Raw genomic sequence first — 27,682 nt, forward strand, 5'->3', positions numbered from 1 at the left:
CAGACTTACTGCAAGTCGTGCCCGTAGAGGTGCAGTCCCTTCAGCTCCAGGTAGGAGTCTCCGTTGAACAGTGGCAGGTAGGCCCCTTTCTTCTCAACCACTGGAAAACAAAAAGACAAGCGCGTTCACCCCTGGGTCGCCTTGTTCGCCACCCCGCTGACAGGATTGGAATTCACGGATGGCGGATGCACCTTGGAGGGGCCCGCTCCGCTGACAGCGGACGCGTTCTGAAAAATGTATGGCTCCGCAACGATGCAGCCTCTGGATTAAGACGCTCGCTCCACACAAAATTGGATATAGGAATCTCAAAGACCTTTGTGTCAGCGTGATATTACAGACCATGTAGCGCGGCATGACAAAGAAGTTTGGAAGAACAGTGCTGTGGATTCAACCTGGCGTCATGATTTTTTGGGGGGGCATTCCATTATAGGGGAAGAATATCTAAAAAGTTCTAAACATTTGTATTATATTGTCCCTAAAATTTTACATTTTCAAGTTCACAACCTAAACAAAAAATTTCTACACATTTCGAACAATTTATTTATTTGTATTATTATTATTATTATCTTTATTAGGACTTAAATGGTGAATGCTACAGCTGGGATCGCTGAGCCTTGGGCAGACATCTCACAGCCTTTATGTCAACATGATACCAACACACCCGCCGATGTGCTTGTTGCGTGTAAACCATTTTTACACCGTTTGTGGGTGTGTGACACTTCTGGCTCTGGATGTCCTGTGTGTGTGTACACCTGTCTGGAGTGATTAGGACAGGCAGGCACCATGGAGCCATCATTACTACATGTGCAGCTGGGTGACGGATTGACGCTGACGAGAGGGGGTCATTGGCCTGGGTGAAGTGTTACCCAGAGGTGTGTTCACTGTGATATTAGATAGATAGAGGGGGTCATTGGCCTGGGTGAAGTGTTACCCAGGGGTGTGGAGAGGGGGTCATTGGCCTGGGTGAAGTGTTACCCAGGGGTGTGGAGAGGGGGTCATTGGCCTGGGTGAAGTGTTACCCAGAGGGTGTGGAGGGGGTCATTGGCCTGGGTGAAGTGTTACCCAGAGGGTGTGGAGGGGGTCATTGGCCTGGGTGAAGTGTTACCCAGGGGTGTGGAGGGGGTCATTGGCCTGGGTGAAGTGTTACCCAGAGGGTGTGGAGGGGGTCATTGGCCTGGGTGAAGTGTTACCCAGGGGTGTGGAGGGGGTCATTGGCCTGGGTGAAGTGTTACCCAGAGGGTGTGGAGGGGGTCATTGGCCTGGGTGAAGTGTTACCCAGGGGTGTGAGAGGGGGTCATTGGCCTGGGTGAAGTGTTACCCAGGGGTGTGGAGGGGGTCATTGGCCTGGGTGAAGTGTTACCCAGAGGGTGTGGAGGGGGTCATTGGCCTGGGTGAAGTGTTACCCAGGGGTGTGGAGGGGGTCATTGGCCTGGGTGAAGTGTTACCCAGGGGTGTGGAGGGGGTCATTGGCCTGGGTGAAGTGTTACCCAGGGGTGTGGAGGGGGTCATTGGCCTGGGTGAAGTGTTACCCAGGGGTGTGGAGGGGGTCATTGGCCTGGGTGAAGTGTTACCCAGGGGTGTGTTCACTGTGATATTAGATAGATAGAGGGGGTCATTGGCCTGGGTGAAGTGTTACTCAGAGGTGTGTTCACTGTGATATTAGATAGATAGAGGGGGTCATTGGCCTGGGTGAAGTGTTACTCAGAGGTGTGTTCACTGTGATATTGGTGGCAAACAATCAGCCTGTATGAACATGAACAGAGAGAGAAAGAGAGAGAGAGAGAGAGACACACACACACACACGCGCACACACACACACACACACACACACGCGCACACACACACACACATGCATCCACTCACACACACACACGCACAGTCGCGCGCACTCGCGCAGCGTTTGTAGCCCGGAAAGCTTTCATTGGTAATTAGCCAGGATTAGCTGTGTGGAGTCAGAGTAGGGGAGGCAGACGGAGATGAAAAAGCTAATTAGCAATTGTGCAGAAGAGCGCTAATGACGCTAGCAACACACACCAATGGAGGAGCGGCTGGGAATGCAGGCAGCGTCCCACCGAGAGAGAGAGAGAGAGAGCCTGGAAGAGGCTAGAACGCAAACACATTCCTTCAGAAGATAGACCATTTAAAATACACTATAACTGCAACGCTTGAGACCAGGAGTCAGGCTGCGTCGGGTTAGCTTTCCGTGGACTGGGATCCAATCACTTAAATCTAATGATTTAGACCACTGGTCCTCAAAGTGGGGTCCAGGGACCCAAGAGGGGGTCCTTGGTTCTCCAGCTAAATTAGCTGAATTACAGGTTCAAAATCAGTTTATCCACTTTAACCATAGTCTATTCACGGTCAAATACAATTAGGGGGGGGTCACTGATATAGGCTATATTGGTAGAGATGCTGAGGAAAGTAGGCTGTTCAATACTACCCAGGAGAAAAGGGCTGGGCTGTACATATTCTAATGTAGCAGGATGCTGGACCAGCAAGGGCTCAATGGAGACCGCACTGCAAAATATTGATTACACATTTGTCTAAATACCACAGACAAGACTGTATATTCCTCATCTATCCAGTGCACAGTACATTGACTGTACACATTTACCCATACTAATGGGTATAGATGCCTTATCAGACGACGTCACACTGATAAGAAACAGCATGCGCGCGCATAAAGGCAGCAGAAGAACACCACCTCTCATAAGATGCAATGGAAAAGTTCTAACTGCACTCACGTGTAAAAAATCAAACTTCCAGATGCTGTTTTTCTCCCAGTGTGGAGGAAGAAGGATTAGGATTTTTATTGTGATCTCTCGCCCTTGAAATATATAATCCTTGGTTTCTGTTGTGTTTGAACAATAATAGCAATTCAAAGCAGTCCTCAAAACCACACCTCCAGTCGCTGTCATAAGAACGGGAGGTGCGCTCATGATCACGGCAGCAGAGCCTGTTTGTGCACGGCTGCACGCGCACCTGCAGCCCATCAAGTATAATTTATGCTTCGTCCCGCGATGGTGTCGCGCACGCAGACCTCTACGCTCACAACAGTCGCATCTGCGATGCGATGTGAGCTTGTATATCAGCTGTTCTCTGTGCGCAATGCTGTTGGGCTTTGAAGTATAAATGTCTCCTAGGGTGCACCTCACTAGCCAACTCACAAGAGGAGGTTGAATGGACTGAAACCAGCGCTCCCCAAAACAAAAGGTTTGGAGATCTGTTGGGAATTGATTACATGAAACAGTCACCCGTGCGCCCAGTCCCAATGTTTGTAAACAAATAATTGGTCTATACAGTAGTGCCGCTCCGCTACATTCACCCAACACCAGGAAACCTGCGATTGGAACCCATGGGTCTCCCTCAAGGAAAGGAACACTGAAGCCCAACATCATATCCACTAGCCAAGGCTTTTGGTCTTTCAGGCAGACGCTCCGAGCCACACTGCTAAACACACGTTATAAATTATTAAGATCAATTTATTTCACCTTAGGGATCTAAGCCACGAGTCAACATATATATGCGTCACGGCTACCGTCTTTATCATGCGGCCCTGTCTGGGCTGTCTCTCTCACTTCCTCATTAATCATGGCGGGCTGGGTGGACTGATGCGATTAGTCATGTCATCGATTTCATCGTTGGGTTGGAGAGAGAGAGAGAGAGAGAGAGAGAGAGAGAGAGAGAGAGAGAGAGAGAGAGAGAGAGAGAGAGAGAGAGAGAGAGAGAGAGAGAGAATAGCCCCCCGAGCAAGCCGAGAGGCTCTGGCTCGCCCGCCATTGATTTCGGTTCACCCCAATTTATTTTAATCACTGTGCTAACCGGGACTCTGGGCTATGAAAGGAGGCTGCTGCTGTCTCATGTAGTGGAGTAGAAGTATAAAGTATTGCAAAAAGTACCACACAATTTAGCTCTGGTCCATAGCCTTCTACTGCTTCTACGATTCTGCCTGTAGTATAAGGCTATGGGACCAGCCTCTCCTCTTTAGCGTATTTTAAAAGAACGTTTTTGCTACTCACCAAAACAAAGGCAGGTTGTGTCATTAGAAAGCCTACTTTCCTTAGTGGACGCACTCTGAGCCCCCCACCACACGTATAAACGGTACTTTTTGGCCAGAAAGGAATTTTTTTTCACCAGAGGAAAAATATTCTCTATGAGGCAGTTCTCTGGGCAATATCGGTAGAGGGCGCATTGGAGTAACTAAAAGTATTTTTTTCCCGGTGGAAACAAGAATCGTAGAAGCAATAGAAGGCTATGGACCAGAGCTACACACAATTGTACTTAAGTACAGCACTTTAGTAAATGCACTCAGTTAAGTTCCACCACTGGCAGCATGCTAGATGTATTTATTTTTTCCTTCTTTGCACCATGGGAGTGCCTTTTTTATGCTGGTGTTGCTGCGCGCCTGCCTCGTCAGACCTGCGTGTGATAATATATTCTCTTTCATGGTGTTTCAAATACAGACATATTTTCACACTTCAGCCTGTGCATATTCCTGTAAACATCCAGAAGAACGCCAATGGAGAAAGTGGATGGGAAACCTTGCCAAAAGTGCTAATGATAAACTTCAAAGGAGGCTTCTGGCTCTGGTCTTTTTTTCCCCCAGCTGTGGCCTGGCGGTTGCACGCGGCGCTAAGTAGCAGCAAATGCGTTTGAACACAACACCTGTGGGCTGGAAGGGAGGGGAAGGTAGGGAGCGAGAGGACTGGCTGGCTGGCGGTGGCTTCTGCTACCACCAGCGCTTTACTCGCTAACAAGCGTATAGCCGAGTCGATGCGGCCCCGGTGGGGCCAATCATCAGTGCCGCGGGTTCCCGCGGGAGGCGGAGGCCCCCGTCTCTTTCTGCGTTTGATCTGCTTCTCTGATTCAGGATGGCTGTAAATGTCACGGACGGTTGCAGAGACAAGAGGAGGAGGATGTGGAGACAGTTGGGGGAAGTTGAGAACTGAAAACACTGACTCAATGCCTGTCAGAGCAGATCTAAGGTATATGGCAAGGTCACCTGGCAGCTGGCCAGTAAACATTTCAACAACTATAGGCTATCCGCATAGCAAAGGCTAATATGGCAACTTTTTAGTGAATAATGCATCCAGAAATGACTGCTCAGTGCTCCCTTTTCATTTTTATAATGCCTCTTGATCAGATTAGCATTTTTTTGTGTTATATAATAATCAACACAGAGACATTTTCATAAATGAAGGATTTTGGTTTCTTTTACATTTATAATCACTTATAATGATTTTCATTTAGAATTACATGTTGCTACGGCAGCTGCCATACCTTGCCATAATAACCCTGTTGAGGCGTGCTGCTGGTGGGGAACTGATTTACTGTACACTAAAAGGATACACGGACCCTATGACGATTAGCCAGATCTAGCGCTCCTCTAAGTGAACTCCGTGGGAACCCGGGGACTGATTTACGGAGAGGTTTCGCCGCTGCATACGCTGCTGCCTCGGGTCTTTCCACAGCCAGACGTATAGCATCAACAACAATTCATCCTCCGCCGGCACGCAAAATCACGGTGACAGTGTCATTAGTGCTCTAATTACCTTTCTCGCAGTGCTTTCCCTCGCGTCCCATGGGGCACTCGCATTTGTAGCCCCCCTCGGGCAGCACCTGGCACTGGGAGGACGGATGGCACCTGCTGGGCTCGCACGGGTCATGGGCGTCAGCACACGTCGGGCCTAGACACAAACAGACACACACGCACACGCAAAAAAGAAAATCAACCACATGAACCTCATCAACCTCATAAACTTCTCTAATCATCGCTGTCGGGCAGAAACCAATAATCTGCTTCTTGTCATGTTTTTTTCATATTTTACCCTATTTTATACGTTGTCGTATAGCAGTGTAAAAAATGACAAAATGTGCAAGATATAGTACTAATGACTGCTTTTGCCATTTCTGAACATTTTTGAAATGCATTGAACATTTTCGTGGAGAAAGACATACATACTGTAGGGACGCCTGGTTGAAAGTGGTTAAGTGTGACTGTGGGTTTCATAAAATGTGACCAGATTTGACTGAGAGACTGCCATCGCTGCCAACTCCAGGATATTTCAAAAATGAGTTAATAGCACAGCACAGGCAGACTCTTCACATACTAGAGCATGTCTGAAATACGTGTCAGAGCTGGAATCGACATGATGTAAATATGAAATAAATGCTTAAACATGTAGCTAGGTTAGAGTTAGAGACCACGGAAGTGAACCTTTCAAGCCTGTTTTCTCAACTCGCTGTTTTCTGCAAGACATTACTCTATAAGCCATATCTCCAAAACTGGTGGGTCAAACTGAACAACCAATATCTCTATTTGAAGCTATGATTCATATGACATGAAAAAACGAAATTTTTTAAAAAAATCCAATGGCAGTCCCTCAGTCAAATTTAGTCACAAATATTGAACCAGTGAGAAGTATTGACAAGAGATTTTGGACATACAAGGTTTCCACCCGACGACAGCAACCATATTCTTTCATGTGAGAGAAAGCCAAAGGCTGCAGCATGCAGGGAGAGAACAGGCTTAGAACCCCCCACTCCCGTTAACCCATTTTGGACTGAGGTCGATTTAAAAAAAAGGCTTCTAAATCCTAACATTTTTCTGAAAAACCCATTTTTCAGTGGTGCTCAACCTTTTTCATGTCAAGGACCCCCAGAATGATCTCTATTGGGCCACGGACCCCCATCTCAAAATATGTAGTTCCAGGGACCCCCCCAGAAGCAAAGATTTTAGTTAAAAACGTTCGCTCTGAAATATATATTCAATGATTTGCACCACATTTTAACGATTTTTCAAAAATAGCAGACCTACAAGGTCATAGCGCGCCACTCGGTGGCGCGCTACGACCTTGTAGATCTGCTATTTTTCAATAGCTAAATTATAACATAATGTTTAAAACACCAAAAGGGGTTCCCGCCCAGAATGGGTTAATAGAGGTCGTTCTCTAATAGGATTTGGAGATATTACTGTATAACTGCACCCGTCCAGATTAGTCAGTGGAGAGCGCCATCCCGCCACGCGACTGCGTTTCTGGGCCAGCGGCGGCTAGCGGGAGAGAGGTTACTCAGTACGCTGCTCCAGGGTCTTGAACTCTGCCCACCCACCCGCCAGGATTCTGCCGTCATTACCTTAGCAGCGGGGGGGCCGCGCGTGGCAAAGGGGTGGGGGTTAGGGGGGCGCGGTAATGAACCTCTCCCCGCTGAGTTCTGAGGGCTCTCCCTCGCTCTGACTTGATCTCCGTCGGAGGCTAGTCTTTCATCCGTCCCCCTCTCTCTCTCTCTCTCTCTCTCTCTCCCTCTCTCTCTCTCTTTCTCTCTCTCTCTCTCTCCCGCCTCTCCACGAGTCCCGCTCTCCTCCTCTTTGTGTCTTTATCACATTTAGGCCTGACGTCGAAATAAAAAAATAGTTCGCTCTGAAAGAATAATATATTCAAAGATTTGTGCCGCATTTTTACGATTTAAAAAAAATAGCAGACCTACAAGCTCGCGAGTGGCGCGCTATGAGCTTGTAGATCTGCTATTTTTCAATAGCTAAAGTATAACATAATGCTTAGTCCAGAATGGGTTATTCACCCACTGAATCCTCTCCTTACTATTCTTTACCTTCTGTCTCTTCTTTGCACCGCCGCACCACAAACGCCCTCAACTAATCCACGTCAGACAGAAAGAATGTTTTTTTTTATTGCCAACTGCCTTGTGCAATTTTACTCTTTTGAAATGTTAATTTAAATGCATACGGTGTAACTTTTTCAATTAAACAAAAGTTCCTTTTTTATACTAGACTGGGCACCGGTCTACTCGGAACAATTCAAGATGTGAATGCATGCCCCACTTTGTGGATATACAAATGCTGTTTGTCTGTCTGTGTCCGGACAGCTTGTATCAATGCAACAATACATATAAAGAAAAGTTTTGTTTGATGAACTGAATACAAATTCAACTGTAAACAAGGCCTTGGGGCTTTTTTGGGGAGGAGCTTTAGTTTTAACCATAATTGTGTAATCACCCTCTCTCCCCCGACTGCACACTTAATGTCCACCCTGGAAAGTCCTCTTGGTTTCCCACCAGTGTTGTTTTTGGCAGCAAATTTTGATTTTAGTTTTAGTCATAGTCTTTTGAATAGTTTTAATTTCACATTTTAGTCACCTGGAATGTCTTAGTGTTAGTCTAGTTTTAGTCGACTAAATGCCATGAGATTTTAGTCGACTAAATCTACGGTTGATTTAGTCGACTAAAATGTATTTTGGTGGGCATTGATGCCGTCGTAATGACTGTTTTTACACTTGCTGAAAATAGCCAATCTACAAGCTCACGACGCGTTGTGAGCTTGTAGATCTGCTATGTTCAGCATGCAACCAAGTGTAAAATGACTTATACCGGATCTCTTGTCCACTAGTCCCTTCCTAACATTTTAGTCTAGTTTTTATTTGTTGACAAAATTGTCAGTATATTTAGTCTTAGTTTTAGTCATCATATCACAGTTTTCATTTAGTCTCCATTTAGTTTTCTTCAGTGGAAAAAGGTAGTCGACGAAAAAATTTCGTCTTAGTTTTAGTCGACGAAAACAACACTGTTTCCCACCACAAGGCTTGTTCTTGGGGAGTTTCTTCCCATCCGGTGGAGGGTCCAAGGAGAGCGGGTGTTGTTTGGTTTCTTTAGTTAAACGTAGGCCTGTAAACCCCCTTGGAGATTTGAGCAGTGATTAAGAGCTATGCACATAAACCTGAGCCATTAGGCAACAGCGTCCAGTCTGCCAGGATGACAGAATGATTGACCGTTCCCCCAGCGCAGGGGCTAGTCTCGCTTTCACTTATCAAGGCTGCTCCCCCTTGTCCTGTCCCTGGGGGCTTGTATGTAGAGCATACAGTACATATTTCATCCAATGTCATCATTAAAGCAGGCTGCTCGCTGTTTGTTCATGGCCATGGAGCAGCAGTTCACAACCTCTTCTAGATCAGGACCCACTTGAATACCAATGGAACTAACATAGTATAGGCTACTTGAATACCTCGGATCAATGGAACTAACATAGTATAGGCCAGGGGTCCTCAACTAGAAATGCTGAAGGTTCACTAATAATTTTTGAAAAAGACTAAGGTCCAGTCCCATGAGCGCGACGCGGGCCACGCAGCGGCCAGCGGAGAGCGGAGCTCTATATTCTTTAGTACAGTCACACCAAGGCAAGCTTATACGAATCGGATCCCCTCCCCAAAAAAAACTAAAAAAAAAAACGTTTTTATTTTTTATCAGGGTCCACAGAGAGGTGGTCCGCGGTCCGGTCGTGGACCGCGGTCCGCCTATTGAGGACCCCTGGTATAGGCTACTTGAATACCTCGGATCAATGGAACTAACATAGTATAGGCTACTTGAAGAGGATCAATTGGACTAACATAGTATAGGCTACTTGAAGAGGATCAATTGGACTAACATACCTGTAGTATAGGCTACTTGAAGATCCTACTTTGTTTTTGCCAAAGTACATTTTTAATGTTATATTGTGATAAAAGTCTTAGTATTTTGCCAATTATTTGGGGGGCCCACTTGCAATATCCTCACGACCCACCAGTGGTCCCTGGCCCACACGTTGCAGGGAATCAGTGATGTGGAGCACAACACTGCACATTTCATCCAATGTCATCATAAAAGCACGCTGCATGCTTCTATGTCCATGTTGGCCACTGACAGAAAATGTTTCAGTCTCCGAGTCGGCGTGTAAACACAATGTTAACAAACATGAAACCCCAGATATATCAAAGTTTTGTTTTTGCAAACCGAGCGTATTTTTTTTTCCCAGGTCCCCCCGAGAAAGTTTTCTTTCTCTGGCTCTGCTCACGTCTTGGCTGTGGACGTTTTGTGCAGTCAGAGAGGGTCTGCACCGCAGTGCAGTCAGAGAGGGTCTGCGCTGCAGCGAAAGGGTTTTGTGCAGTCAGAGAGGGTCTGCACCGCAGTGCAGTCAGAGAGGGTCTGCGCTGCAGCGAAAGGGTTTTGTGCAGTCAGAGAGGGTCTGCGCTGCAGCGAAAGGGTTTTGTGCAGTCAGAGAGGGTCTGCGCTGCAGCGAAAGGGTTTTGTGCAGTCAGAGAGGGTCTGCTCACGTCTTGGCTGTGGACGTTTTGTGCAGTCAGAGGAGGGTCTGCTCACGTCTTGGCTGTGGACGTTTTGTGCAGTCAGAGGAGGGTCTGCTCACGTCTTGGCTGTGGACGTTTTGTGCAGTCAGAGGAGGGTCTGCTCACGTCTTGGCTGTGGACGTTTTGTGCAGTCAGAGGAGGGTCTGCTCACGTCTTGGCTGTGGACGTTTTGTGCAGTCAGAGGAGGGTCTGCTCACGTCTTGGCTGTGGACGTTTTGTGCAGTCAGAGGAGGGTCTGCTCACGTCTTGGCTGTGGACGTTTTGTGCAGTCAGAGGAGGGTCTGCTCACGTCTTGGCTGTGGACGTTTTGTGCAGTCAGAGGAGGGTCTGCTCACGTCTTGGCTGTGGACGTTTTGTGCAGTCAGAGGAGGGTCTGCTCCGCAGCGAAAGCAAAGAAGGTTTTCCACGCTTGGCTGGGTTCTAATGGCGGCTACACTCAACTACACTCTCTCTCGGAGCCGCTTATTAGCCGCAAGCTGGGGAACTGCGGAGGTGGAGGCAGGAGGTGTGGGGGGAGTAGGGGGGGTAAAGGCCAGTGCACTGAGCTTTGGTCTAAGCCTCTTTCATGTTTTCTGTATGCTGCAACAAAAGTTTTGTCTCCCAGAGTCTAGAACTGGAAACAGAAGTATGATTTACACTGAAGGCTAAAACAGACCGGCTACGAATGGCGCAACAGCCGCCCCCATTATTGCCTATGTACAAACCCTGCACCGATGCTGGTGCTAGATGTGCGGCCTGTTCCAGGCAGCTTCATGTCCAGCACTGTGACCCCCTTTCCACCGGCTGGTTCCCAATGGGAACCGGTTCAGTTTTTTTTGGTTCTTAGTCCATGAGCCAGAGCTCCAAAATTGGTGAGAAAAACTAGACCTATATTAAATTGTTTAAAGGATCAATGCAAGTAAATTAAAGCATGATAGATTATTTTGCATATTTTCCTACATAATGCCTCATTTGCATATTTAAAAATGTAAAATTTGTAATACAATAAATCCTTGTCTTCGTGTAAGTACTCAATTGGGGAAGTTTCATGGTGATAACAATCTAATATAGGTATGGTTTTGCCCACTCAATTCATAATTAACGTTCCAATTTTGGAGCTCTGGCTCATGGACTAAAAACTAAAAAGAACTGAACCGGTTCCCGTTAGGAACCAACCGGTGGAAAAGGGGCCCGTGTGTGTGTTCTCATGGTGTTTTCCCTACAGCACACGGCGCTTCAAGTTGGCGCAGCACTTCACGCACGTGAATAATGTGTCAGGTCGCTGTGCAGCTGGACATAACTTTAGTTGTGCGCCGGTGTAGTGTGCCAAAAAGGCCTAAAAATCTACAAGCTCGAGGGCTCGTAGATCTAACTGGGAGGAATGGGTCACGGTATTACTGTAGCTCTCTGAGTTGTAAGCACAGTGGGACTCTGACTCCATTTTAGTCTCATCATGACTTGATGTTGAAACAAAGCCAACTTACGGCGTCTGTCGTAGTACAGCTCCTACACAGCAGAATCCTGAATGCTGCCGTGTACACCAAATATCTTGCCCGATTATGAACTTTAGATTCAATAACAAACATATCGTCTTATGTAGAGTTAACTTTGGAATCAATGTTCTACCTTGATCTCGAAATTGCTTATAGGCTCTCAACTCTGACTGACCATAACACAGCATTTAGACTTGTCCTTAGATGACCTTTTGTGATTTATGATGGACTCTAAAATCTCTAAATGTTAGACGATATAATCACTGGCTTCAGCCTAATATGAAATGTACCTATTTCAATTATCCTTAACCCATTTTGGGGCGGGAACCCCTTTTGGTGTTTTAAACATTATGTTGTAATTTAGCTATTGAAAAATATAATTGTAGGTCTGCTATTTTTGAAAAATCGAAGAACGACTGCCATAGAAACATAGCTTTTTCAGAAAACTGTCAGGATGTAGAAGACATTTTTAGAATCTGATCTCAGGTCAAAAGGGGTTAAGAACACCCCTTAGCTAGATCACTAGCTAAGGGGTTACTAATTAGATGACTTCTAATTATAAAGTTGGACACTCTGCTCAGATCAATTGTTCTGTTCCTCGCGTTAAGACAACTATTGGCAAAGGAGCCTTACTTTTGAAATCTCTTTTGGACTCTGGTATAATTGACCTGTGGATATTAGATCCGTGTCATCATTAAGTTAGAAGAAAACTTTTATTTCATTGGTTCGATATAAAACCTCCAAAAATGTAATGTTTCTACTCGACTTTAAATACATTCTCAAAAGTAGCTAAAATAGCAGACATACCAAGCTCACAGTGCATTCATGATGCATCATGCAGTGGTGGAAAGTAACTAAGTACATTTACTTAAGTACTGTACTTTTTTTAGGTATTTGTACTTTAATTGAGTATTTAAGTATTCAATTGCCAGTACTTTTACTCCACTACTCTTATTTGAAAACTTTTTCAAAGTTACTAGTTCCTTTGTAGATTTTGATTATTATTACAAAAACATACAGTAACCACAATACATTTCGTCCATTTTCTATTGGTATACATTTTAAAACTCGGGATATTCTCCATAATGAGAGAATTAATTTTGGTACTTTGAGTACATTTTGAAGCCAATACTTTTGTACTTTTACTCAAGTACATTTTGAATTCCAGACTTTTACTTGTAACGGAGTAGTTCTATATTGCAGTATTGATGCTTTTACTTAACCCATTTTGGGCGGGAACCCCTTTTGGTGTTAGCATTGTTATGCTTTAGCTATTGAAAAATAGCAGATCTACAAGCTCATAGCGCGCCACCGAGTGGCGCGCTACGAGCTTGTAGGTCTGCCATTTTTGAAAAATCGAAGAACGACTGACATAGAAACATAGCTTTTTCAGAAAACTGTCAGGATGTAGAAGACATTTATAGAATCGTTCCCAGGTCAAAAAAACATTGAGTACTTTTACCCCGCATGCACCACTGGCACCATGAGAAGGTGGACTCACCCCAGAAGCTGCTGGTGCACTTGCAGTGGAACATCTCGGCCTCCTTCACCAGGCAGGCGGCTCCGTTCTTGCAGGGGTTTGGCATGCAGGGGTTGTTGCCGCACTCGCCCACGCCGCTGCCGAACAGCACGTCTCCATGGCTCTCCTGCAGGTTGTACACGCGGTTGTTGACGTCCAGCAGACGGATGCAGCCCACCAGGCCCGTGCCCACCGAGGTCCTCTCCTTCACACTGGACCCAACAGAAGACACGTCGCACCGTTAGGCCCGACTCACACCTTTCGATCTAGCATACAACATTGATGCCTGCTAGATGTATACAAAGGGTGTGATACATCTTGCCCCAATGCATTTCCAATGGAAGTCACATGGTTTGACACAACATTTGTGTTGTACGGCTTTCGGCTGTGTTTCGACTGCCCCCCACCCCCTCATACAAACCATGTGACTCCCATTGGAAATGCATTGCGAGCTTGCATCAGCTATACATCTCATACAACAAGCATACATCAGTCTGTTGCGAAGGTGTGAGTCGCCCCTTAGGAATACAGGACAGGAGTCAAGCTGGTGCTCGCAGGAGAGATAAAAGTAGTAAATACTACAAAGTATTGGCGGTGCTTCTAGGATGAGGGGGAAGAACAGAGGCCCCGCAGCTGGTTTTAGAATGCAGCATTCCAGGATAGAAACACAGGGTTTGGTGCTGAATTTCTCTCACAGAAACTGTAGATTAGAACACTGAACACGGGTGATTTTCACCCGGACAATTATGTATGTTTACGTGATTTTCATAATGTTGCTGATGTCTGAGGTCTATTTTCCTTTTTTTTGTGAAAAGTCAGGATGAATTATTAAAGAAGAGTACCTCAAGTTGCCATAGTATTGCTGTACTATTTTGATGAGAAGTATGTTTTATGGAATATTTGACATTAGTTAAAGATGGAGTGCCGTGATTTCTTTCCACCCTAAAACATGATCATCGGGTCTTATTATTATATAAGGAGGTATAATTTTTTCAAAAAAGTGTACAGTATTTGTTAAAATGCTGTTTTTATGTGGGCACGCCCACCAGTTCATTAAGTATGCCTGGTTTGCCTGGTGGGTGGTGATGGGTGGTGATCCACCTGAACTGAAGCCACACCCACAGCTGTAGTTGTATGATAAAGGGGGAGGGGTTAGGGGAGGGGCTGATAGTGTGGTGTCACTATATTACTGTTTATTTCATTGGCCCGTTTGACTGTCAAGGGTTCAGCCTCCAGGAAGAAACCCTAAATACAAAGGTAATACACCATTGCACATAAAAACGACTCCAGGGTGTCTAATGAAGTACTGTCCCCTCCAGACAACTGGAAAAATACAAAAAATGTGGCACTCCAACTTTAAAATACACCCGAGTTTAGTGATGGTTTGATAAAAAGGATGTTTAGTGTTCTAGGGATAAGCATGAATCTCCCCCACATACAAATGAAACATTAGGGCACTAATGTAATGTCATTAGACGTTTCGGAGAGTCTTACTCTGGCACCAGGTCCTCCGTCACTCCTCCAACAAACATGGCGGTGTCGAGGTTGAGTCCGTCGGTACCGCGGGGGCTCTCTCCGTTGATGGCCGACTCGTTGTCCACGCTCAGCGTCGCCGTGCGTCGAATGCGGCTCACCACCAGCTGATGCCAGCGGCCCGGCTTGATCATAACTGTGCTGACCAGCGTGCCTGTACCCGAGCCTGTGTTGAACCTGTGGGAATGAAAAAAAATATATATTTTTTTTTTGTTTGGTGTTCAATCACACTCCCATTAGCGGAATGATTTTCTTTATTAATATTTTTCTCTTTGGTATGTTTTCTTTATTTTATTGTGCTGTTTTCCATTGTGCTTATGTCTCTCCTACACTGTCTGTCTCTCCTACACTGGCTCCCTCCCAGCTCTCCTACCTATCTATCCTACTGTCTGTCTCTCCTACACTGTCTCCCTCCCAGCTCTCCTACTGTCTGTCTCTCCTACACTGGCTCCCTCTCAGCTCTCCAACTGTCTGTCTCTCCTACACTGTCTCCCTCTCAGCTCTTCTACTGTCTGTCTCTCCTACACTGTCTCCCTCTCAGCTGTCCTACTGTCTGTCTCTCCTACACTGGCTCCCTCTCAGCTCTCCTGCTGTCCCTTTTCTACTATCTGGCTCAATAAAGAAAAGAAAAATGACCCAACTCTCTTATTAATAACGATAATAAAAAAGTGTGGGCAATGCATTTTCTTTCTTTTTCATGAGAAAGCGAGTAGAGAAGGACCTGAGGAAAGGAGGTATAGGGGTTTTGACAATACACACCACCATGTCCTCCTGTTAAGAAAATTGAGTGAATTAAACATTCACATTCACATCTTGGTTGAAAAGAGCGTTTTTGTGTCTGTGCACCCACACATGCACCATTATTGAGCTGAGACCAATTACCTAGCGGGCGTAATGAGTTCTTCTCCCCGCATCCAGCAGTGGGAGGTAATCTGACCGTGGCACTCCTGGATTGACTCAGTGCCTCATTTAAAGCATTTAGGCCTGACGTCGAAATTTAAAAAATGTCTTCGAAAATCTGAAAGATGTTTCCGTATCAGTGGTGGTCAATATTTCATGTCAAGAACCCCAAAAATGATATGTAATCGGCCACCGACCCCCATCTGAAAATATGTTGTTCCAGGAACCTCTCAGAAGCAAAGATTTGAGTTAAAAACGTTCGCTCTGGAAGAATATATATTCAAAGATTTGTGCCATATTTTCACGATTTAAAAAAAATAGCAGACCTACAAGCTCGTAGCGCGCCGCTCGTAGCGCGCCACTCGGTGGCGTGCTATGAGCTTGTAGATCTGCTATTTTTCAATAGCTAAATTACAACATAATGTTTAAAACACCAAAAGGGGTTCCCGCCCAAAATGGGTTAAAGCATTAAGACCTGAGACCAGATTCTACAAATGTCTTCTAAATCAGTTTTCTGAAAAACCTCTGCTTCTAATGAGTGGTTCTCATACTTTTTCATGCCAAGGATCCCCAGAATTATCTGTATTTGGCCGCCGACCCCCATCTCAAAATATTTAGAAGCAAATATTTGAGTTAAAAACGTTTACTGTGAAACAATTTACAATTTACAATTTAGGCATTTAGCAGACGCTCTTAATCCAGAGCGATTTACATTTTTCTGAAAAACCCATGTTTCTATGTCAGTGGTGCTCAACATTTTTCATATCAAGGACCCCCATAATTATCTCTATTGGGCCACAGACCCCCATCTCAAAATATGTAGTTCCAGGGACCCCCCAGAAGCCAATATTTTAGTTAAAAATGTTCGCTCTGAAATATATATTCAAAGATTTGCGACACATTTTCACGACTTTTCAAAAATAGCAGATCTACAAGCTCGTAGCGCGCCACTCGGTGCTATTTAGCTATTTTTCAATAGCTAAAAGCATAACAGAATGCTTTAAAACACCAAAAGAGGTTCCCGCCCAGAATGAGTTAAAAGCACCGCCGACTATAATGTTCTCCTTCAATTTACTTTAGATTTCGATCTGCGTTAGTGTAACTACGCTTGGATTATGGGGGGGCATTAAAAAGATAAGTCTGCCCGAATGAAAGCAAAGCCCTAACACGGAGAAGAAGGCTCTGGGGATTTGCCCCAGGCAGATTGTGTACAGACTATAAATCTCTCATTTGTCCACCGCATTCTTATTCTTCTTATTAAGAGCGCATAACACATAAGGCTATATAGCCTTCTTGGACTTTACTGCATTGGTATCGCCTCTCTCCTGCATCCTCTCCTCTCTCTGTTCACTGTATCTATTTTATAATAAATATAAAAAAATCATATATAGGCTATATGTGACCAAATTTGACTGAGGGACTGCCATTGGATTGTTTTGAATTTTCGTTTTTCTCATGTCATATGAAAGCAGGGAATCATAGCTTCAAATTGACATATTGGTTGTTCAGTTTGACCCACCAGTTTTGGAGATATGGCTTATAGAGTAATGTCTTGCAGAAAACAGCGAGTTGAGAAAACAGGCTTGAAAGGTTCACTTCTGTGGTCTCTAACATTACACCTAGCTACATGTTTAAGCATTTATTTCATATTTACATCATGTCGATTTCAGCTCTGACACTTATTTCAGAGACGAACCATTCAATCAAACCCTCCCAAACCCATCCAGGAGGGACACTGGCTGTGCAGTCCAGCAGTGTCGGCCATGAAGCGCTCACCTGAGCTCCACTTTGCCGTTGATGAGAGCCAGAGAGAGGAAGTCCTTCTTGCCCTCCTGGCCGTTGTAGAGCAGGATGCCGGTCATCTCGGACGCTCTGAACTCCATGGCGATGCGGGCCGTGTGGTAGGCCTTCATGGTGTTGAAGGCCAGGTAGGACTTACCGCCAAACGACGGGATGAAGTAGTTGATGACTGAGGAAACACAACAAGGCACAGAGCCTAGACCGTCAACGCTGCACATCGATGTGTTCCCATGAATCAACATTACCGTGTCATTATTGTCTATTCACTGATAAACACGCATTCGTGCTTCTATCGAGTTTTTTGATTACCGTAATCGATATATATCAACAAATTAAGCATCTAAGTGATACTACAATTTTATACAAAAAATTACACAAAGCATGTATTTTCACAATTTCTTTAATATTTGAAAATGTTTTTGTTTATTTCTAAAATAGGGATTGATTATTAATGGGCTAATGTATAATAGTACCGGCATTTCTTTTTTGAATTGATTAAACCAAAACTTTTGCACGCTTAGTATGCATACGGACACACGGGCATGAACCATTTCTTGGTGTTTTTTTCCGAGCCAGTCAACAATTATGATCATTATCATCCATTTTCTCTCTTGGGCTGTTTTATTCTCAGCGCGTCTGTGTTTCTGTCCGCCTCTCGGCGTCTGTCTGTCTGTCCCTCTCTGTGTGCGTCCGCTCCACTCAGAGGGGAGAGAATAGAATGCTGTCTGTCTGTGTTTGTCTGTCCCTCTCTGTGTGCGTCCGCTCCACTCAGAGGGGAGAGAATAGAATGTCTGTCTGTGTGTCTGTCTGTCCCTCTCTGTGTGCGTCCGCTCCACTCAGAGGGGAGAGAATAGAATGTCTGTCTGTGTGTCTGTCTGTCCCTCTCTGTGTGCGTCCGCTCCACTCAGAGGGGAGAGAATAGAATGTCTGTCTGTGTGTCTGTCTGTCCCTCTCTGTGTGCGTCCGCTCCACTCAGAGGGGAGAGAATAGAATGTCTGTCTGTGTGTCTGTCTGTCCCTCTCTGTGTGCGTCCGCTCCACTCAGAGGGGAGAGAATAGAATGTCTGTCTGTGTGTCTGTCTGTCCCTCTCTGTGTGCGTCCGCTCCACTCAGAGGGGAGAGAATAGAATGTCTGTCTGTGTGTCTGTCTGTCCCTCTCTGTGTGCGTCCGCTCCACTCAGAGGGGAGAGAATAGAATGTCTGTCTGTGTGTCTGTCTGTCCCTCTCTGTGTGCGTCCGCTCCACTCAGAGGGGAGAGAATAGAATGTCTGTCTGTGTGTCTGTCTGTCCCTCTCTGTGTGCGTCCGCTCCACTCAGAGGGGAGAGAATAGAATGTCTGTCTGTGTGTCTGTCTGTCCCTCTCTGTGTGCGTCCGCTCCACTCAGAGGGGAGAGAATAGAATGTCTGTCTGTGTGTCTGTCTGTCCCTCTCTGTGTGCGTCCGCTCCACTCAGAGGGGAGAGAATAGAATGTCTGTCTGTGTGTCTGTCTGTCCCTCTCTGTGTGCGTCCGCTCCACTCAGAGGGGAGAGAATAGAATGTCTGTCTGTGTGTCTGTCTGTCCCTCTCTGTGTGCGTCCGCTCCACTCAGAGGGAGAGAATAGAATGTCTGTCTGTGTGTCTGTCTGTCCCTCTCTGTGTGCGTCCGCTCCACTCAGAGGGGAGAGAATAGAATGTCTGTCTGTGTGTCTGTCTGTCCCTCTCTGTGTGCGTCCGCTCCACTCAGAGGGGAGAGAATAGAATGTCTGTCTGTGTGTCTGTCTGTCCCTCTCTGTGTGCGTCCGCTCCACTCAGAGGGGAGAGAATAGAATGTCTGTCTGTGTGTCTGTCTGTCCCTCTCTGTGTGCGTCCGCTCCACTCAGAGGGGAGAGAATAGAATGTCTGTCTGTGTGTCTGTCTGTCCCTCTCTGTGTGCGTCCGCTCCACTCAGAGGGGAGAGAATAGAATGTCTGTCTGTGTGTCTGTCTGTCCCTCTCTGTGTGCGTCCGCTCCACTCAGAGGGGAGAGAATAGAATGTCTGTCTGTGTGTCTGTCTGTCCCTCTCTGTGTGCGTCCGCTCCACTCAGAGGGGAGAGAATAGAATGTCTGTCTGTGTGTCTGTCTGTCCCTCTCTGTGTGCGTCCGCTCCACTCAGAGGGGAGAGAATAGAATGTCTGTCTGTGTGTCTGTCTGTCCCTCTCTGTGTGCGTCCGCTCCACTCAGAGGGGAGAGAATAGAATGTCTGTCTGTGTGTCTGTCTGTCCCTCTCTGTGTGCGTCCGCTCCACTCAGAGGGGAGAGAATAGAATGTCTGTCTGTGTGTCTGTCTGTCCCTCTCTGTGTGCGTCCGCTCCACTCAGAGGGGAGAGAATAGAATGTCTGTCTGTGTGTCTGTCTGTCCCTCTCTGTGTGCGTCCGCTCCACTCAGAGGGGAGAGAATAGAATGTCTGTCTGTGTGTCTGTCTGTCCCTCTCTGTGTGCGTCCGCTCCACTCAGAGGGGAGAGAATAGAATGTCTGTCTGTGTGTCTGTCTGTCCCTCTCTGTGTGCGTCCGCTCCACTCAGAGGGGAGAGAATAGAATGTCTGTCTGTGTGTCTGTCTGTCCCTCTCTGTGTGCGTCCGCTCCACTCAGAGGGAGAGAATAGAATGTCTGTCTGTGTGTCTGTCTGTCCCTCTCTGTGTGCGTCCGCTCCACTCAGAGGGGAGAGAATAGAATGTCTGTCTGTGTGTCTGTCTGTCCCTCTCTGTGTGCGTCCGCTCCACTCAGAGGGGAGAGAATAGAATGTCTGTCTGTGTGTCTGTCTGTCCCTCTCTGTGTGCGTCCGCTCCACTCAGAGGGAGAGAATAGAATGTCTGTCTGTGTGTCTGTCTGTCCCTCTCTGTGTGCGTCCGCTCCACTCAGAGGGGAGAGAATAGAATGTCTGTCTGTGTGTCTGTCTGTCCCTCTCTGTGTGCGTCCGCTCCACTCAGAGGGGAGAGAATAGAATGTCTGTCTGTGTGTCTGTCTGTCCCTCTCTGTGTGCGTCCGCTCCACTCAGAGGGAGAGAATAGAATGTCTGTCTGTGTGTCTGTCTGTCCCTCTCTGTGTGCGTCCGCTCCACTCAGAGGGAGAGAATAGAATGTCTGTCTGTGTGTCTGTCTGTCCCTCTCTGTGTGCGTCCGCTCCACTCAGAGGGGAGAGAATAGAATGTCTGTCTGTGTGTCTGTCTGTCCCTCTCTGTGTGCGTCCGCTCCACTCAGAGGGAGAGAATAGAATGTCTGTCTGTGTGTCTGTCTGTCCCTCTCTGTGTGCGTCCGCTCCACTCAGAGGGGAGAGAATAGAATGTCTGTCTGTGTGTCTGTCTGTCCCTCTCTGTGTGCGTCCGCTCCACTCAGAGGGAGAGAATAGAATGTCTGTCTGTGTGTCTGTCTGTCCCTCTCTGTGTGCGTCCGCTCCACTCAGAGGGGAGAGAATAGAATGTCTGTCTGTGTGTCTGTCTGTCCCTCTCTGTGTGCGTCCGCTCCACTCAGAGGGAGAGAATAGAATGTCTGTCTGTGTGTCTGTCTGTCCCTCTCTGTGTGCGTCCGCTCCACTCAGAGGGAGAGAATAGAATGTCTGTCTGTGTGTCTGTCTGTCCCTCTCTGTGTGCGTCCGCTCCACTCAGAGGGGAGAGAATAGAATGTCTGTCTGTGTGTCTGTCTGTCCCTCTCTGTGTGCGTCCGCTCCACTCAGAGGGGAGAGAATAGAATGTCTGTCTGTGTGTCTGTCTGTCCCTCTCTGTGTGCGTCCGCTCCACTCAGAGGGAGAGAATAGAATGTCTGTCTGTGTGTCTGTCTGTCCCTCTCTGTGTGCGTCCGCTCCACTCAGAGGGGAGAGAATAGAATGTCTGTCTGTGTGTCTGTCTGTCCCTCTCTGTGTGCGTCCGCTCCACTCAGAGGGGAGAGAATAGAATGTCTGTCTGTGTGTCTGTCTGTCCCTCTCTGTGTGCGTCCGCTCCACTCAGAGGGGAGAGAATAGAATGTCTGTCTGTGTGTCTGTCTGTCCCTCTCTGTGTGCGTCCGCTCCACTCAGAGGGGAGAGAATAGAATGTCTGTCTGTGTGTCTGTCTGTCCCTCTCTGTGTGCGTCCGCTCCACTCAGAGGGGAGAGAATAGAATGTCTGTCTGTGTGTCTGTCTGTCCCTCTCTGTGTGCGTCCGCTCCACTCAGAGGGGAGAGAATAGAATGTCTGTCTGTGTGTCTGTCTGTCCCTCTCTGTGTGCGTCCGCTCCACTCAGAGGGGAGAGAATAGAATGTCTGTCTGTGTGTCTGTCTGTCCCTCTCTGTGTGCGTCCGCTCCACTCAGAGGGGAGAGAATAGAATGTCTGTCTGTGTGTCTGTCTGTCCCTCTCTGTGTGCGTCCGCTCCACTCAGAGGGGAGAGAATAGAATGTCTGTCTGTGTGTCTGTCTGTCCCTCTCTGTGTGCGTCCGCTCCACTCAGAGGGGAGAGAATAGAATGTCTGTCTGTGTGTCTGTCTGTCCCTCTCTGTGTGCGTCCGCTCCACTCAGAGGGGAGAGAATAGAATGTCTGTCTGTGTGTCTGTCTGTCCCTCTCTGTGTGCGTCCGCTCCACTCAGAGGGGAGAGAATAGAATGTCTGTCTGTGTGTCTGTCTGTCCCTCTCTGTGTGCGTCCGCTCCACTCAGAGGGGAGAGAATAGAATGTCTGTCTGTGTGTCTGTCTGTCCCTCTCTGTGTGCGTCCGCTCCACTCAGAGGGGAGAGAATAGAATGTCTGTCTGTGTGTCTGTCTGTCCCTCTCTGTGTGCGTCCGCTCCACTCAGAGGGGAGAGAATAGAATGTCTGTCTGTGTGTCTGTCTGTCCCTCTCTGTGTGCGTCCGCTCCACTCAGAGGGGAGAGAATAGAATGTCTGTCTGTGTGTCTGTCTGTCCCTCTCTGTGTGCGTCCGCTCCACTCAGAGGGGAGAGAATAGAATGTCTGTCTGTGTGTCTGTCTGTCCCTCTCTGTGTGCGTCCGCTCCACTCAGAGGGGAGAGAATAGAATGTCTGTCTGTGTGTCTGTCTGTCCCTCTCTGTGTGCGTCCGCTCCACTCAGAGGGGAGAGAATAGAATGTCTGTCTGTGTGTCTGTCTGTCCCTCTCTGTGTGCGTCCGCTCCACTCAGAGGGGAGAGAATAGAATGTCTGTCTGTGTGTCTGTCTGTCCCTCTCTGTGTGCGTCCGCTCCACTCAGAGGGAGAGAATAGAATGTCTGTCTGTGTGTCTGTCTGTCCCTCTCTGTGTGCGTCCGCTCCACTCAGAGGGGAGAGAATAGAATGTCTGTCTGTGTGTCTGTCTGTCCCTCTCTGTGTGCGTCCGCTCCACTCAGAGGGGAGAGAATAGAATGTCTGTCTGTGTGTCTGTCTGTCCCTCTCTGTGTGCGTCCGCTCCACTCAGAGGGAGAGAATAGAATGTCTGTCTGTGTGTCTGTCTGTCCCTCTCTGTGTGCGTCCGCTCCACTCAGAGGGGAGAGAATAGAATGTCTGTCTGTGTGTCTGTCTGTCCCTCTCTGTGTGCGTCCGCTCCACTCAGAGGGGAGAGAATAGAATGTCTGTCTGTGTGTCTGTCTGTCCCTCTCTGTGTGCGTCCGCTCCACTCAGAGGGGAGAGATGAATGTTGATGAGCTGCTGGGAAGTAACTAAGTACATTTCGTTGCTGTCGGGCAGAAACCTCTTATCTCCATTTTTTTGCGGCTTTCGCCTTTATTTTATATGTTTTATGGAGGGACAGAAAGTAGGCTGACAGGAAATGGGGGAGAGAGATGGGGGGAGTGACATGCAGTAAGGGCCGTGGGGATCGGGAGTCGAACCCGCGGCACACTGCCAGACTCGGGCTACCGGCCAAGGTGCCTGGACCGCTGAGCCACGGCCCAGGCCTTATCTATTTTCTTTTCAAAATATTTTTATTCAGGTTTTTGTAACAGTAGCCCAGGGGCAAGTATTAAACAGACATATAACATATAAAAATAAAACTCAATCCCCTATCCCACCCTCCCCCCACCCACAATCCCAAGGATAGTCTGAAAAACAGTCTGGAGGAAATAAAAATAAGGCCTTATCTATTTTAACTCTGGGTTTTTTTCCGCCCTACTTGATCCTACTGGTACTACAGCGTAATTCAAATTCGAAAGCATCAAAAGTAGCAGATCCACAAGCTGTAAACGCAGTGTGAATCGACACGCTTTGAGCTTGTAGGTCTGATACTTTTGATGTTTTGGAATTTGAATTGTGAAAAGTAACAGTTTTGGAGGTTTTGTGAGGTTTCCACCCGACAGAGACCATTTACTCAAGTACTGCCTTTTAAAATATATTTTAACCCATTTTGACCCGAGATCAGATTCTAAAAATGTCTTCTACATCCTGACAGTTTTCTGAAAAAGCTATGTTTCTATGTCAGTCGTTCTTCGATTTTTCAAAAAATAGCAGATCTACAAGCTCGTAGCGCGCCACCGAGTGGCGCGCTATGAGCTTGTAGGTCTGCTATTTTTCAATAGCTAAAGCATAACATAGTGCTAACACCAAAAGGGGTTCCCGCCCAAAATGGGTTAAGGTACTTTTATTTTACTTAGTAATTATCTTTTTATATACAGTACGTTATACAGTACTTCTACTCCACTACATCTCAGAGGCAAATATACAACTATACGATTATTTGACAGCTTTAGTTACCAACATATTTACTGTAGCAGATTCAGATTATTATTATTACAAAAATACGCATTAACGAGTTTCATATGGTAGGCTACTTTAGTACTGTAAGTATATTTTGATTGCCAATACCTACTTTTACTCTTGCTTTTTTAATACATGCCTTTTACTTGTAAGGCCTCACTCAGACCTTTACTGCATTGCTGTATGCTTGTTGGATGAATGTTGTGTAGTGTCATGGCCGCCCCAATGCATTTCCAATGGAAGTCACATGGTTTGTAGTCCACATTTTGGACTACAAGCTGTTGTATGGCTTTCGGCTGTGTTTCGACGGCGCCCCTCCCCCTCATACAACACAAATGTTGTGTCAAACCATGTGACTCCCATTGGAAATGCATTGGGGCGGCCATGACACTACACAACATTCATCCAACAAGCATACAGCAATGCAGTAAAGGTCTGAGTGAGGCCTAAGGCCTGACTCACACCTTTCGATCTAGCATACAACATTGATGCATGCTAGATGCATGAGACTTGTTTACTGATGCAAGCTCGCAATACATTTCCAATGGAAGTCACATGGTTTGACACAACATTTGTGTTGTAGGGCTTTCGGCTGTGTTTCGACTGCCCCCCCTCCCCCTCATACAACACAAATGTTGTGTCAAACCATGTGACTCCCATTGGAAATGCATTGTGAGCTTGCATCAGTCAATACGTCTCATGCATCAGCTATACATCAATCTGTTGTGAAGGTGTGAGTCAGGCCTAAGTTGTATCAGAGTAGTTTTATGCTGTAGTATTACTACTTTGCTACTTCTACTTAAGTAAAGAATGGGAGTACTTCTCCCAGCGCGGTGTCTCTCAGATGGGCATAGAGAATGGGTCGCTGATGAGTTCCCCTTCGCTTTTAATGGATTGATTGATCTCGGGGAGAGGGCTGGCTTCATGCGCACCGTGCCCGATATTTCATTTAGCCACTCTAACGCTAAACACACACCAATTCATTCTCACCAGCTAATCCCCCCATCAAGGCAATTAGTGTCAATTATCTTAAGATGCAGCTGTGAGAGACCGTTCCGTGTCCCAAAACCCAGGAGTGGTGAGAGATGGACCAAATAAAGGAAGAGCGAGAGAGAGAGAGAGAGAGAGAGAGAGAGAGAAGAGAGAGAGAGAGAGAGAGAGAGAGAGAGAAGAGAGACCAAAAAACCAACAAGGAGGAAATAAGAGGCAGCCGGTATGAAGAGGGCTCCCATAGCGCTGGCTGATTTATGGGCTCTTACAGTAATGCTGAATGGATGATGCATCTAGGGCTGTCGGGCAGAAACCTTCTACGTTACTTTTCAGGAAAGGAAATGGGGGAAAACAAACCATTTCTTCCGATGGATCCAATGCAGTTATTATTTGTCACAAAAGCCTCTTGTTACTAATTTTGATTAATTGGTTCAATATTTATAAAAGCCACAGGGAGACTTAACCATGCACTTACTGACGTTAACCCATTTTGGGCGGGAACCTCTTTTGGTGTTTTAAACATTATGTTATAATTTAGCTATTGAAAAATAGCAGATCTACAAGTTCATAGCGCGGCACCGAGTGCCGCGCTATGAACTTGTAGGTCTGCTATTTTAGACCTACAAGAAGTTCCCCAGAACTTAAGCTTCTGGGGAGGTCCCTGGAACAACATATTTTCAGATGGGGGCGGAGGCATATTACATATAATTTTTGGGGTCCTTGAGCACCACTGATACAGAAACATAAGGTTTTCCAGAAAACTGTCATGATTTAGAAGACATTTTTTAAAGTTCGACGTCAGGCCAAAATGGGTTAAAATACATTTTGACAATAACAAACATCGATCGACAAAGACCACAACGCGTCGCATTGTGCCGGCTGTTGCCACATTGTGCCGGCTGTTGCCACATTGTGCCGGCTGTTGCCACATTGTGCCGGCTGTTGCCACATTGTGCCGGCTGTTGCCACATTGTGCCGGCTGTTGCCACATTGTGCCGGCTGTTGCCACATTGTGCCGGCTGTTGCCACATTGTGAGCTTGTCTGTTGCCACATTGTGAGCTTGTCTGTTGCCACATTGTGAGCTTGTCTGTTGCCACATTGTGAGCTTGTCTGTTGCCACATTGTGTCGGCTGTTGCCACATTGTGAGCTTATCTGTCAGCTATTTATGTTCTACCTTTGTGTGACACTGTGGCATACCGTACGTACATTCATGGGAAAAAAGTACATATATTTAATATATGAAAAAGTTGAAATATGGAGATAGCAGGTTTCTGCCGACCAGCGACATTATGGTTCAATTTGGAGGTGTTTGTGGAGGCTCTGATGGAGTAGTAGTTTTTGGGGAGCTTGGAGAGGGAGAGTCCCGCGTCTGGGTCAAACACATCTAAAGCCTCTTCAGAAAGAGTCCTGGAAATCGATTCAAAGTGGGAGACGCTACGTGGGCGAGTCCACGCTGTAGATTAGAACATCTCGAGTACGGAATGAGTTTGGGTAAGTGTGAAGAGCGGATCGCTGCTTTTTAATAAAAGAGAAGAGATGAGATTCGGGCATTAACAAAAGAAAAAGTGAACGGAGTGCAGAAGCAAATGGAATGAGAGTGACCTCCTGGATTTGGGGAGCGGGGTGGGAAGGCAAACCTGTTGTTTGTTATGTTGCTAGTATCAACATTGTTGCATAATGGATTCAACTGATCAGTAGCATACCGCTATCCTCTACTCACCCTTCTCGCACACGGAGCCCCCGCGGCCTGCGGGGCAGTTGCAGCTGAAGTCGCCCTCGCTGTCCTCACACGTGCCCCCGTGGAGGCACGGGTGCGAGTCGCACGGCCTGGGCGCCGCGGGCTTATTGCCGCCGCCGTGCTTGGTGATCCTGGCGGTGGTGGCGGTGGCGGGCGTGGTGGTGGGTGGCAGGGTGGCGGCGGTGGTGGTGGGGAGCGGCGTGGTGGCAGGAGGCGGGGCGGTGGTGGTCCGTCGGGGGTGTAGGCGGCGGGTGGTGCCAGCCGGGCGGCGCGTCACGTAAGGGGAGGTGGTGGCCGGGGGCCGCGTGGTGGTGGTGGTGGGGGTGGGGGTGGGGGTGGTGGGGGCCGCCGTCTGGGTGGTGACGGACGCAGCGGCGGTGGTGAAGTACGGGATGGTGGAGAGGCCTGGGAGAGAGAGAGAGAGACAATTAGTTCAAATGTAGAAACATCTTTTTTTATGATTAATATTTGTATTATTTTCAATCACACATGGTATGCACATGGTACAGAAACAAATGCAAAATTGCAAAATGCTAAATTAAAGCAAAAAAAAGGAAGAACAGAGAATGCAAAAGTAAACAATAAAAGAAAAAAAAACATTTCATATAATAGTCTGCTCAGTTTACAATTAGACAGTGCCTCCAGTGTGTGCCTCCCACTCGTATAGGCCATTTAGGCCTGACCTCAAAATTTAAAAAAAGTCTTCTAAATCCTCCAGTTTTCTGAAATAAATATTTTCACGATTTTTCAAAAATAGCAGACCTACAAGCTCGTAGCGCGCCACTCGGTGGCGCGCTATGAGCTTGTAGATCTGCTATTTTTCAATAGCTAAATTATAACATAATGTTTAAAACACCAAAAGGGGTTCCCGCCCAAAATGCGATAAACATCTTTTGAAAATAGCAGATCTGTTTTCAAATGGCCAAAATGTACATGAGG

At 46.8% G+C, this 27,682-nt stretch overlaps 1 protein-coding gene across 1 annotated transcript in view; it reads right to left on the minus strand.

The window, feature by feature from the left end:
- Positions 1–27,682, minus strand: part of agrn (agrin) — a gene marked incomplete at its 3' end in the record, with an annotated part of 389,991 nt that overhangs the window by 56,817 nt on the left and 305,492 nt on the right. Inside the window, exons 11-12 of the mRNA XM_079493547.1 lie at positions 26,726–27,148; positions 17,331–17,523 (exon numbers count right to left, since the gene is read on the minus strand). Coding sequence (XP_079349673.1) covers positions 17,331–17,523; positions 26,726–27,148 — 616 coding nt within the window. The remainder of the gene's footprint in view (positions 1–17,330; positions 17,524–26,725; positions 27,149–27,682) is intronic.

Source organism: Electrona antarctica, assembly GCF_951216825.1.
Source record: "Electrona antarctica genome assembly, chromosome: 2".
In the NCBI taxonomy this organism is placed as follows: domain Eukaryota; kingdom Metazoa; phylum Chordata; class Actinopteri; order Myctophiformes; family Myctophidae; genus Electrona; species Electrona antarctica.